Source organism: Syngnathus scovelli, chromosome 3, assembly GCF_024217435.2.
Source record: "Syngnathus scovelli strain Florida chromosome 3, RoL_Ssco_1.2, whole genome shotgun sequence".
In the NCBI taxonomy this organism is placed as follows: Eukaryota; Metazoa; Chordata; class Actinopteri; order Syngnathiformes; family Syngnathidae; genus Syngnathus; species Syngnathus scovelli.
Genome location: NC_090849.1, coordinates 9,945,480 through 9,958,123, shown reverse-complemented (window position 1 = coordinate 9,958,123; position 12,644 = coordinate 9,945,480). Strand labels below are relative to the sequence as shown.

Below are 12,644 nucleotides of genomic sequence, written 5' to 3'. Positions count from 1 at the left end.
GGCTTACAAACATGACAGTAGGATAATTATATTATGTGTACACTGCACACCAGTTTACTGTTTAAATCTGCTGTTTAACAATAATGTATCTGATTAATATGGTACTTTTAACACACTAAAGCGCCCACAATGGACACATTAATTATGCACATTCAGGTAGCAGTAAACTCCATATGTAGCCACAATGACAAATGATTCGGCTCGAGCAGGAGTCGGACAGCAGGTGTTTATGGTTACTGCAATACCCGCTCTACCTCCTGAGCCACGGCTACCCCGTATTTTAATGTTAAATTGTGTATCGTCTTGTGCTTCTACTATAACATGCACCACTAAGCAGCTGTCTGTGCCAAAGTAGCGAGTTAAAGTGGACTGGCCATTTCAAGGTAGTGGCGGTAGAAAAAGCAAATATCTTGTGTTACGTGTAGGTGTTTGTGTCTAAACCTGGGGTAGAGAATCCTGGCCCCTTGAGATCGATATCCTGCCTGTTTTCAATGTCTTCCTGCTGCAACACCCCTGATTTAACTCAGCTCATCAACAATCTCTGTAGAAACTTGATATCTCGATATCCTGAATCAGGTGTATTTGAGTAATTCCACCTCCTCAGCGGCCTTTACTACTCATAGTCCTCTTTCCCTCCCTTAAATATGGGTCTCTAAGGCCCTTGCACTTTCTGCAGAATACTATCTCCTCTTACAGAAAGAAACAAAGTCAAACTATCTTTGGCTAATGCTAATGCCAGTTTGGCTCACAGTACAACCAACATGAATATACTGTATTGCACAGTATCAAATTATGTTGTTTGGAACGCATTATATCTATGCAGTAAATTCTTGACACTAACTGGCTGTCGTGACGAAACTTTCGTGGTTGACGAAACACGCAAATATGTGGCTTGAGTTGCAAAACTTGAACTTAAATCGACAAAGAAGCAAACTGTTGCGTGTTTGGCCCAGCACAAATTGATGCATACTTGCCTTAAGAGTTTAACTTGTGTCTGTTGTGAACATTACATATACACTCGCTGTACCGCAATGCTTGCCTATAATGTAACTTAATTGTCACTCAATTATGGCAAATTTCATGGATACAAAGTATTATTTATTTATTTATTATTATTATTATTATTATTATTATTATTATTGTTATTATTATTATTATTATTATTATTATTATTATTATTATTATTATTATTATTATTATTATTATTATTATTATTATTGTTATTTTACCAGGATGCAATCTACTATCACCATTTTTTTTATTTTGTCGATCCTGATCGACATTGGGCACCGATATTAACCTCTATTTCAATACAACTGAATAAATGTGTGTGTGTTTATGTATGTGTGTGTACTTTGTTTATTTATTTTAATTTTTTATTTCTGTTGGCTTAACTAGATGGCCATTGTTGCATATCGCCATAGGCCTGTAGTGCCCCCTACTGGTCTTTTTCAGGATCACCTGCAACTACCCGGCACCCCTTGGCCAGGGCTGGGATCAGGAATGCATTCCCCTTGTCAAATACTGACAGGAGCCAGCTGGAAGCTGGCGGCTTATGACTTAGCTCGGGATGGGCTGCAGACGGTCAGGAGCGCAGGGTGTGAGGGAGGGAGGGAGGGACAGAGGGATGGAGGAGGGGTAAAAAAGAAAAGGTGGGCAGGGCTGCCTTGTAATCACTTCTGTCTGCCTGCATGGAGTATAGTGGAAGAGTAAAGACATGTTTGCTTTTTTTAATCTTATGGAGTAAAAAGACACGAAGGACGTGGTTGTGCCACTTGTGTCATCTTGCAGTGTAAGAGTGTGAGTGTCTTGGCTGTAAACTCATTGGAACATGAGAGGAAGGAGGTTACTGTTGCTGCTGCTCTGTTTTTGCTGTGGGCCATGGCGGCTGACAGGTACAGCATGGTACAGCACTTTTACTTCATGTACTGGAGCTAGATAATGACGTGTTTGTATTAGAAGACATAACTTTGTCATACAGTATTACAAATAGTGCTCACTGGGTTTCCAATGTTTTCAAATTTGTCAAAACCTTTCTCTTGCTCTATCTCAGGTTTCTCAAGCTGTGATGTTCAAAAATTAAGCAACCAACCCATACTACAATAATTGTATGACAGTAAAGTCAATGACCTTTCATTATTGTAAATTTAATTTACCCAGTTATAATTTCTCAGCTTCCTCATTTGCCAATAACAAAATAACACATTGCCTCAATCAAATCTGCTTAGAAGGCAACATACAGGCAAGCTTGTCTCTGCATCTAAATAAAGAAGTAGGCTGAGCCAGTTTCCAGCACAGCCAATGTTTGATTTGGGTTTATATGAATAAATTAACTGTGAGCATTATGAATGGATGTGAGTATATTGTTTGAATATTAATGACTAAAATGTTGGTTCTTTCAATGCAGGTGTGCATTGTGACGTGGACATTGACGAGTGTGACAGCAATCCCTGTCAGAATGGTGCCACATGTGAAGATGCTGCCAACTCTTATATATGTCACTGTCCCGAACCAGAAACTGGCCGAGAGCCATTGGGTGGGCGCAACTGCGATGTTGTTCTGGTTGGTTGTCGGCAGCACGATTGTCAGCATGATGGCATTTGCATGCCATTGCTGACAGCGTATGGAGATCATAGCTACACGTGCCTCTGTGGGCCAGGCTGGACGGGAGAACTCTGCAACACCTCTACCACCTTTTCCTTCAACTCAGAGGGCTACGTCCACATGCAGCTGCCTGTTTCTAAAAACAGAGGAAGGCAAGGTACTGATGACTACAACTATGGACTCAGTGTACAATTAAGATTCAGGAGCACTTTGCCGGACATGTTGTTGTACCATCGTGGTACCCTGGAACACTTCATCTCCCTGGAGTTAGTGCGGGGTTCCCTTCAGGCCAGGTTAAAATTTGGGAGATTGCTACAGGTTGTTTATCCAGGTCCAGTCAATGACGGAGAATGGTACAGAGTCACCGTGACGATGGATGAGAGACTCATTATGTTTGTAGAGGGACCTGGCTGCGAGGAAGGATGTCAAGTGAAAAATCTAGTGTACAACCATCTTATCTTCTTCCAGTCAAATTCCTTTCAACAGCTGTTTGTAGGAGGAGCACCAAAGGAATATTTGACACTCACGTTAAGTGGGAGGAATTTCATTGGCTGCATGGAAGACCTTCAAGTCGACTACAAACTGCTGATGCCTCAGGACCTCATGAGAGAGGATAACATGGGTTTGGAATTGGGATGTGTCAAAGAAGATGTGTGCCATGACGACCCTTGCAAACAATCTGGGTTTTGCGTGGACATGTGGGTTGTGGCCAAATGTCAGTGTCACCGGCCATACTTTGGCGAAAGATGCGAAAGAGGTGAGATTTCTTAGAGCTGTGGTCTTATACTGCCTTTTAAGATGTCTGATAAACTATCTGTAGCTGTCACTGTAACTATCAATAGCTGTGGTAATGCAGCTTCAGGCAGGTTAGTTCCTGTTTACTTCCTAAAACAGACAAGCTACAGTTTTAGTCCTATACAGCAGCCATTTAAAAGTCATTCAGACACTGCATGTACATGTACATTACTGTATAATAATTTTAAACATTGTCTTTGTAGAGTACCCATCCTGGACCTTTGGTCATGAGAACACTACAAGCTATGCAGCCTTCAACATCAAAGAAACCCATGGAGAAAATTTCACCATCTCCTTTATAATGCGCTCTCTTAAAAAAAATGGCCTTCTTCTGCAATTTCGGCGAGGGGAAAGGTCCTACCTGACGCTTTACCTGAAGGAAGCTACTGTCGCCATCTACAGCGCTTACACCACACTCTTGTCGGAGGCCAAGTTCGTCACAGATGGAAAAGATAATTTGGTGACGATAAAAGTAAACTATGGCCACGTGTTCTTCCCCATAGCGGGGAACCATCGCGCCATAGGGAATGTGAGCATCGAGGCAGAGGATGTTGTGTATGTTGGAGGACTCCCTGTAGGTGAAAATGTGAATCCCTGGGGTGGAAAATTTAAGGGCTGTCTACAAGACATTCGACTGGATAACAAGCACTTGTCCTTTGTGCATTATAAAGAAGAGGTGGAGAGTTATCAGGCCACTGCAGAGAAGAATGTTCTGCCAGGATGTCAAAGTGACAATTCATGCAAGGTACTGTGCACAAATTATTAGATTAACTCACTTTTACGACAGTTTTACTGATGCTTTTAGTTTCAAGCATGTTGCAATGTTTCCGTGCACTCTGACAGTTGAACTGTGCTGTACTGCCTCAACCTGACATTGATCTGGTTGTGAATCCCTTTGATCTGTTTATTACGTCCTAATCTGCTCTGCAGCTTGTTCTGAACCTCTGCAGTCATCTTGGGTTAGAGATTTTGCAAGTGAGCGGCATCTAATCCACGCACCTCTCTTTGTGTTTGTACACAGAATGAGCCCTGTCTCAATGATGGAAAGTGTCAGATTACCTGGAATGATTTCAAATGTGACTGTTCCATTAACTTCTCTGGACGACTGTGCGAGAGACGTTTGTGGTGTGTCGAGAACCCTTGCTTTGAAGGAGGGCAGTGTGTCGACCTATGGGATGGTTATGAATGTGAGTAGTATTTAATCATTAGCTTCATTCATACTTAAAGTCACCCGAGGACAACATTTAAAAAGTGTCACTTAACATTCAATGGTTCGGACAACCAACCAATCAGAGACCATATACCGTATTTTCCAGACTATAAGGCGCACCGGACTATAAGGCGTACCTTCAATAAATGGCCCATTTGAAAACTTTGTACATATATAATGCACACTGGACTATAAGGTGCACCATTAATGCATTAATTTTCTGAGACAGTCCTGTATAGCGGCCGACCATTCGCACCGACATTCCACGAACCATTACCATTGTGACTGAATTTGTAAATATGTAACTATATTCTTTACTATATCCTTTGCAGATAGGTTGATATTGCAAATGATAATCTGTTGTCAATTGGACTACCAGAAAAGTTAAAGATTAAAATAATAACAAATTATCAATTTTATGAAAGTTGAATTAATTTTTATTAGATGTATTAAGTTTGTTTTATTGTTGTTATTGTTGTATGAATAAGAAAGGTGCTATTGGTCTTTGTGACTGCAGTAAACAGGCCAGGTTGCATCTTGTCAGATTTTTAATCCAAATCAAATCATTCTCCATTTTATCTTTTTTATTTCAACTTCAGACGCAACAAATTACTTTATAATCACAAAATAATGATCCATAGTCTTTTTGATTCATGATTCACAGTCTTCAGCGGGCCACTTATGATTGATTTTATGACACAATGCTTCGGGCCAGTTTAAATTTAGACGCGGGCCGCATTTGGTCCATATATAAGGCGCACCGGACTATAAGGCGCACTGTTGGCTTTTGAGAAAATTTGAGGTTTTTAGGTGCGCCTTATAGTCCGGAAAATACGGTACATCCAGGAAAGAAATTGAAGTTGAGTTTCTTTAACATTTTATGTGAAAGACATTCTACAATGTCAGGAGTCTAAATGTAATTGCTTTCAATAGGAAATATAATTACTAGTCAATGACACCAAAATAAGGAAAAATGCAGTAGAAAACAGCTCTCAGGGCTCCAGACTGCCCCTAGAATGAGACAGTGCGAGTGGATGAAAAATTCACTAACGTCGTCGCCACATTACAACCCAACAACGCTGCGTGCTAAAGACTAAAGACTTATTCATCGTAGATGTTTTAGGATTCCACCAACATCAACACACTTTAGAGCACTAGCTGTGTGGTTCCCTTCATACTTGAAAAATTGGTGGTTGCAGTCACCAATGTCAGCCGGTCCTCCCCTTTGCCAACATTAGGCTGGTCATGTCGAAGCAACGCTAATCGTGAGTGATATTTGTTTTCAATCTGTTTCTATGCCGGCACAACAAACTATCTTCACATGAGCAGCGGCACCATTTGAAGACCACTGCCATTGAGTAAACAAATTAAGTACATCATTGAAATGTCAGTGCAGACATTATTCTGGGAAGTAGTAATATTAATAATGTGTGTATAATGACATGCTTTCATTTCAGTGAGGTTTAAAAAAAATCAAAACCATAAATGCAATTGTGAGAACTAAATATGAAATATTAACCAAGATTTAAAGTTATATTTTCTTCTGTAAGGGGCTAGTACTGCCCCTTTCAGGGCCACCACCCAAAAAGTCTTAATCAGACTATTCTCTCCCCAACAAACCTCATGTGCCAAAGTGGAAAATTCCTGGACTAGTCACCAGCCAGTCAAGAGCATGCACATCGATAGACAAACATTAATGCTCACTTTAACACTGTGTGAGTGGGAACCGAGTCGGGCAAGTAAATTCTATTCAACTACAAACATTCCTGTCCATACCTACAAGCACCCACTTTGAATGTGGATCATGCTTGCACTGCCGGTACAAATATTAATTTGACTTTTTTCATTATTAATATGTATAACTCATTTATATTTTGGGTTTATGTTGTGTTGAAACACAATAAAATGTGAACTAAAAACATTGTAATTCCTGCAAATATTTAGCAGTAACAGGGTGAAAATGAGGCGAATTGTAAAAAATTACTTTGCGAGTCAATTTACTGTGTGCACACCTGAATTTCCTTCCAGCGCTCCAAAAATTTTAAGTTGGTGCTCCGAGTAAAAATGTTATTGTGGAGCCCTGGCTCTGCCATAAAGGCCAAACTGAAGGAAGTCTGTAAAAAATGGTGAATGTTTTTGTCATTTCACAGCACGTGAACCTCATTATCTTTGCCTCCCACAGGTTTGACTCAAGCCACTTTCCAGGACAATACTCTTGAGTATTTTGCCAACAGCTCCCTGTTGAGCCCAGTAACAAACATCATGATGGAGTTTAGAACACGCGACGACAACGGTATCTTGTTGAGGGCAGAGAACGGAGATGAGGTATTTTGTCTGGGTCTTCTTAATTCCACACTTCTTGTCAAAATGGACACTGGGACAAGTGGAGATCTGCTGGCTTTTACCAGCGACAGGACCATTGCAGATGGAGCGTGGCATCGCATCCGCTTGACCATGATCGACTCTGCACAATCAGTCTCCCGATGGTGTCTCACTGTAGATGGGCAGACAGCGGGATGTAGCCTTGGAGTTGGCGGCATCCTCAACTTCCTTAATGATACCCAAATTTGGCTGGCAGAGAAATATTCTGGATGTTTGGGGGAAGTCCGAGTCGGTGGAGTCTACCTTCCAATTTTCAGCGTGCCAGATGCCCCTCAGACAAGTCATTTCTCCAGACTGAGTGGTCGTGAGCCAAACTTGGGATGCCAGGGTGCCCCAGTTTGTGACTCTCAGCCTTGTTTCAATGAGGGTGTGTGCAAGGACCATTTTAATGAGTTTAACTGCAGCTGCAACCCAGGGTGGTCGGGAGAACTATGTGAGGCCGAGATAAATGAGTGTTCTTCTGGGCCCTGTTTCTATGGCACATGTAAAGACCTTCTGGCAGACTACCAGTGTGACTGTGAGCCTGGATATATAGGAAGAAACTGTCAGGAAGAAGTGGATAACTGTTTGGAGTTTATCTGCTTGAACGAGGGGACTTGTGTGGAAACAACAGTAACTCATACCTGTTTATGCCCTCCTGAATACTTGGGCAAACGCTGTCAGTAAGTCACTCATCTTTGCCTTATATATATAGTTTTAGAGCATGTTAAACTTTGATAGCATAACAGACTTTTAAATAATCTTTATTGTTTAAGTAGCTATTCCAGTAATAACTGACTTATTACTAGGCATGTATTCATTTTGATCATTATTGCCTTATACTTGGTCATTCGATACTCTTACTTCACTTGTTAGCACTACGCTAGAAATAGTTTGATTTTCTTCATTATAGCTTAATATCTTTATACCCCTTTGCCTTCACTGGTACACTGTTGGGCACAAAAATCCAAACAGTTTTATTTTGGAAGTTGTGACGTGTATTTTTTACTCAGGCTTTACTCGATTTAGATGCATGATCACTAAGTTAAAAGAAAAGATTACTGAACTCCGATCCGATCTGACGGTGGAATGATCCATCCAATCCAGTTGAACAACTTTTTTACTGTACAGTCAATCCCGAGGTATTAGGACAGGCCCGCAATACGGATATCCAAAATGCGTACAATTGATGCCCAGTGAATTGCATTAGAAAAAAAATACAAAGAATTAAACTATAACACCCCACCTTCTCTTTCTGTGGCCAAAAGGTGGCGATTTCCTCCAGCAGCATGTGACGCCAAAACGGAGTGCCTTAATGGAGGAGTTTGCATAGGGGGGGACACTGGTGGCAACTGCACCTGCAAGCCAGGGTACATTGGAGCCAGGTGAGCATCTCACATTCCCTACCATACACTTGCTTTATTGATCTGTACTCGTATTCTTGTAGAAAGTCACTCATCCAATTACAGTTCCTATTCATGCTAAGCTGGATATTATATAGTAATGCTTCCCAGAAGGTATTTAATCTTAAAAACAAACAAAAATTGTGGTGGAAATCTGATGGTAGGCAAAAATACTATAGATATAATATCTTTATAATTATTAGTATTTTTTTTATAATTTATCTCAACATTGTGTATTTTCTTTAATCAGTGGAGTTGCACGGATATAATGTGTAGTCACATTCTTTTGAGTTTGCATATGCATATGAGGTTAAAATCCGCATTTTTTTTCTTCGCACGATTAAATCTCTCGAAAAATGCTGTTTAGAGAGGCTTAGACTTCTCACCATGTCAGGTCAGGAGAGTGTTTGTGAGAGCTGCTGGTGAAGATGTGTGTCACTTTGTGTTGTATTAAAGCTGTGCTGATGTCTTTCAGGTGCGAGACAGAAATAGACGAATGTACGTCCAGTCCTTGTCTTAATGGTGCCACCTGTCTAGACAGACTCAACCACTTTCAGTGTGTTTGTGTGCCAGGCTATAGTGGCACACTGTGTGAAAGCAACGTAAGTAATAATTAAATATTTACATCAATTCATTAATTATCATTACAATTACAATTCATTGATTATTTCCTGAGACGCACACACGCACGCACGCGCACGCGCACGCGCACACACACACACACACACACGCACACACACACACATACACGCACACAGCTAAGCCTCAATTTTAAGCAGAGTTTGGGGTCCAGAATTTGGGAATCCCATTATCCCCAAAAGCACATTATTTAGAAAGTCTTGGAACGGGACAAAAATTCAGAGCCCTGCATACGAGTGTATCGGGAAATTGCAGTAGGGAATGGATACTAAGATTACATGATGTTTGCATTTGGGGAATAACATCATTCTCCTGGGTAAAAATTAATACCATATAATTCACTGTCATGCGGTCGCGTTTATTTTTCCGGGTTTCTGTCTCGTCGATGTCGTAATTTTACTTCCGGTTTTATTTTGTCGTTCCTTCCGGTTCAGTTTGTGTTTCCTTCCTCGGTGTTGGTTGTCTTGTCTTCCCTGATCCCGATTGTGTGCACCTGCGTAATCGATACTAATTGTCATCACCTGTGTCCCCGCCCTTTTGTGTGTATTTAGTCTGTGTCTTCCCATTGTCTTGTGCCAGTGTGTCTTGCCTCGTCCCGACCACCAGCGATCCCTTGATGCCTGAACTCTCTGAAAGAACCCTCCTTTTTGTCTCGCCACCGAGCGACGCTTTTGTTTGTGCCTTGGTCTCCATCGCCTTTTTGTCTCGCCCCAGTGCGACTCCTTTAGTTGGTACTTTTTGCTACGCGTTTTCCCTCGTAAGAGGCGTTTTGATTTGTACTTTTAGCCTTTTGACTCGCCTCAGTGCGACACCTTTTGTTTGTACTTTTTGCCACGTGTTTTCCCTCGCAAGAGGCGATTTGATTTGTACTTTCGCTCTGTGTGCTTGCTGGAATAAATCCAAGATAGAAACGACTCTGCATCCGAGTCCTTCGCCTTGTTCCCGGCCTGACAGTACACACTGGCCAGACATGGACTCGGCAGAGTCGGAGCACCTGTGCGCCGCAGTGCGCTCCCATGCCTCACTGCTCGCCCAGCACCAGAGGGAAGTGGGCGACTTGGGAGAAGAGATCCGAGGACTCGCTAAGAATCAAGAAGATTTCAGAGGAGCGGTCGCCACCCAAGTAGCAAAGCTGGGTCAGCAAATGCAGGAAGTGCTCTCGCTCTTAAACGCGGGACCAGCAGCGACCTCCAGTACACCCGTCGCTTCCCCCGTTACTCCCCTTGCAATAGCTCCCATGACTGGCAGTGCCGGACTGGCTCCTCCAGAGCGCTACTCCGGAGAACCCGGCCTTAGCCGGGCCTTTATTACAGAATGCGAGATGCATTTTGAGAGTTCCCCAGCAGATTTCCCCACCGAGCGCTCCAAGGTGGCCTACATGGTATCCTACCTGACGGGAAGGGCCCGCACGTGGGCCACCGCGGAATGGGCCAGGGATTCCATCTCCTGTCGCTCTCTCCCCGCTTTCATCCAGGCCCTGCGAACGGTGTTCGATCCAATCTCCGCTGACCGAGACAAGGCTCGCCAACTCTGTCAGATAGTCCAGGGACAAGACACCGTCGGAGACTACGCCATCCGGTTCCGCACGCTGGCCGCGGTGAGCGGGTGGAACGCGGCGGCACTATATGACATCTTCCTCCGGGGCCTGTCTGGACCCATACAGGATCAGCTAATCCCTTTAGACCTTCCCACCGACCTCGACGCCCTCATCGTTCTGGCTATTCGCACTGACAACCGGCTGCAAGAGTGGAAGAAGCACCGACGCAGCAACGCCCCCGCCTTCGTCCCAGTAGCCGGCCCTGACGTTCACCACTCCAGGCTGTACGGGGATCGGCAGCGCCAGGAGCCAGAACCGATGCAGTTGGGCAGAGCTAAGTTAACAGAGGAGGAGAAGTTACGGCGGCGCCGAGAGGGAAGATGCTACTACTGCGGCGAGCTCGGACACCTCCTTCTCTCCTGTCCAGTGAGGAGGACCCTGAAGGTAAGCGCCTTCTCTGCGGCTCTGTCCCCGGGGCGAGTGCTCCCCAAGGGCAGGATTACACAGTTGGGAAGAGAAATAGAACTCGAAGTATTAATAGACTCCGGAGCGGACGAAAGCTTGATAGACTGGGCATTTGCTCGCCGGTGGGGGGTAAAGACTGAGCTACTGAACACTCCCGTGAAAGCCAAGGCACTCAATGGACAGGCACTCTTTGAGATAACTCACATAACAGAACCAGTCTCGCTGTCAATTGGTCCCCACCAGGAGAACATACGGCTACATGTCGTGACCTCTCCAATGAACCCTCTCATTCTCGGGTATCCATGGCTTCAACGCCACAACCCCGCTATAGACTGGGGATCAGGGGAAATAACGGGATGGGGGTCCGACTGTCATGATTCCTGTATCAAGTCTAACCCGCGCCCTGTGCCTCCTGCTCCAGACGCGCCAACCCCAGACCTAACCGGGGTCCCTGCGTGTTACCACCAATGGGCCGAGGTATTCAGCAAGGCCAAGGCTACCTCTCTGCCTCCCCACCGTCCGTATGATTGCGCCATTGACCTCCTGCCGGGTTCAACTATACCCAAGGGGAGGCTTTATTCTCTTTCGGGACCTGAGAAGCAAACCTTGAATGAATATATAGACTCCTCCCTGCAAGCAGGACTGATTCGACCATCGTCGTCGCCTGCGGGGGCGGGGTTCTTTTTCGTGGGCAAGAAGGACGGCACCCTACGTCCCTGCATTGATTATAGTCCCCTCAATCAGATCACCATCAAGAATCGGTATCCGCTCCCACTGATGTCGACCGTGTTCGACCAATTACAGCAAGCCCGGGTGTTCACAAAGTTAGATCTGCGCAACGCCTACCATCTGGTGCGCATCCGGGAAGGGGACGAATGGAAGACAGGGTTCAACACCCATCGAGGACATTTTGAATACCTCGTCATGCCATTTGGCCTCACCAATGCTCCCGCTGTGTTTCAGGCCATGATAAACGATGTTTTGAGAGACTGTTTGGACCGGTTTGTGTACGTATATTTGGACGATATTTTGATTTATTCCCCAGATCTGAAGACCCATAGGGTTCACGTCGAGACGGTGTTGCAACGACTCCTTGAACACCAACTATACGTAAAGGCCGAGAAAAGTGAATTCCACAAGAGCACCGTTTCTTTTCTCGGCTTCATCGTAGCCCCGGGCAAGGTAGAGATGGACCCGGCGAAAGTAAGCGCGGTAACGGAATGGCCTACCCCTGACTCACGCAGGAAGGTGCAGCAATTCCTGGGCTTTGCCAATTTTTATCGGCGGTTCATCAAGGGCTTCAGTGCCACAGCGGCTCCCTTGCACGCGCTCACGTCTCCTAAAGTCCCCTTCCGCTGGTCAGCAGAGGCGGAGGCGGCCTTCCAGGAGCTAAAGAACCGTTTCAGCACCGCTCCCATCCTCACGCTTCCTGATCCGTCGCGACAGTTTGTGGTGGAGGTGGACGCCTCCAATCAAGGAGTAGGTGCCATCCTTTCACAGAGGGCCAAGAGCGACAACAAGCTCCATCCGTGCGCGTTCCTGTCTCGACGGCTGACGCCCGCCGAACAGAATTATGATGTGGGGGATCGCGAACTGTTGGCAGTCAAGCTGGCATTAGAAGAATGGAGAC

At 44.5% G+C, this 12,644-nt stretch overlaps 1 protein-coding gene across 2 annotated transcripts in view; it reads left to right on the top strand.

Annotated features, from left to right (window-relative positions):
• LOC125994730 (protein crumbs homolog 1) overlaps positions 1 to 12,644 on the top strand; it is a 38,972-nt gene that overhangs the window by 21,667 nt on the left and 4,661 nt on the right. For both annotated transcript variants that reach the window (XM_049764182.2, XM_068650194.1), the window contains 6 exons: positions 2,408 to 3,361; positions 3,603 to 4,144; positions 4,421 to 4,586; positions 6,792 to 7,653; positions 8,239 to 8,355; positions 8,849 to 8,975. In XM_049764182.2, the coding sequence (XP_049620139.1) occupies positions 2,408 to 3,361; positions 3,603 to 4,144; positions 4,421 to 4,586; positions 6,792 to 7,653; positions 8,239 to 8,355; positions 8,849 to 8,975 (2,768 nt within the window). The remainder of the gene's footprint in view (positions 1 to 2,407; positions 3,362 to 3,602; positions 4,145 to 4,420; positions 4,587 to 6,791; positions 7,654 to 8,238; positions 8,356 to 8,848; positions 8,976 to 12,644) is intronic.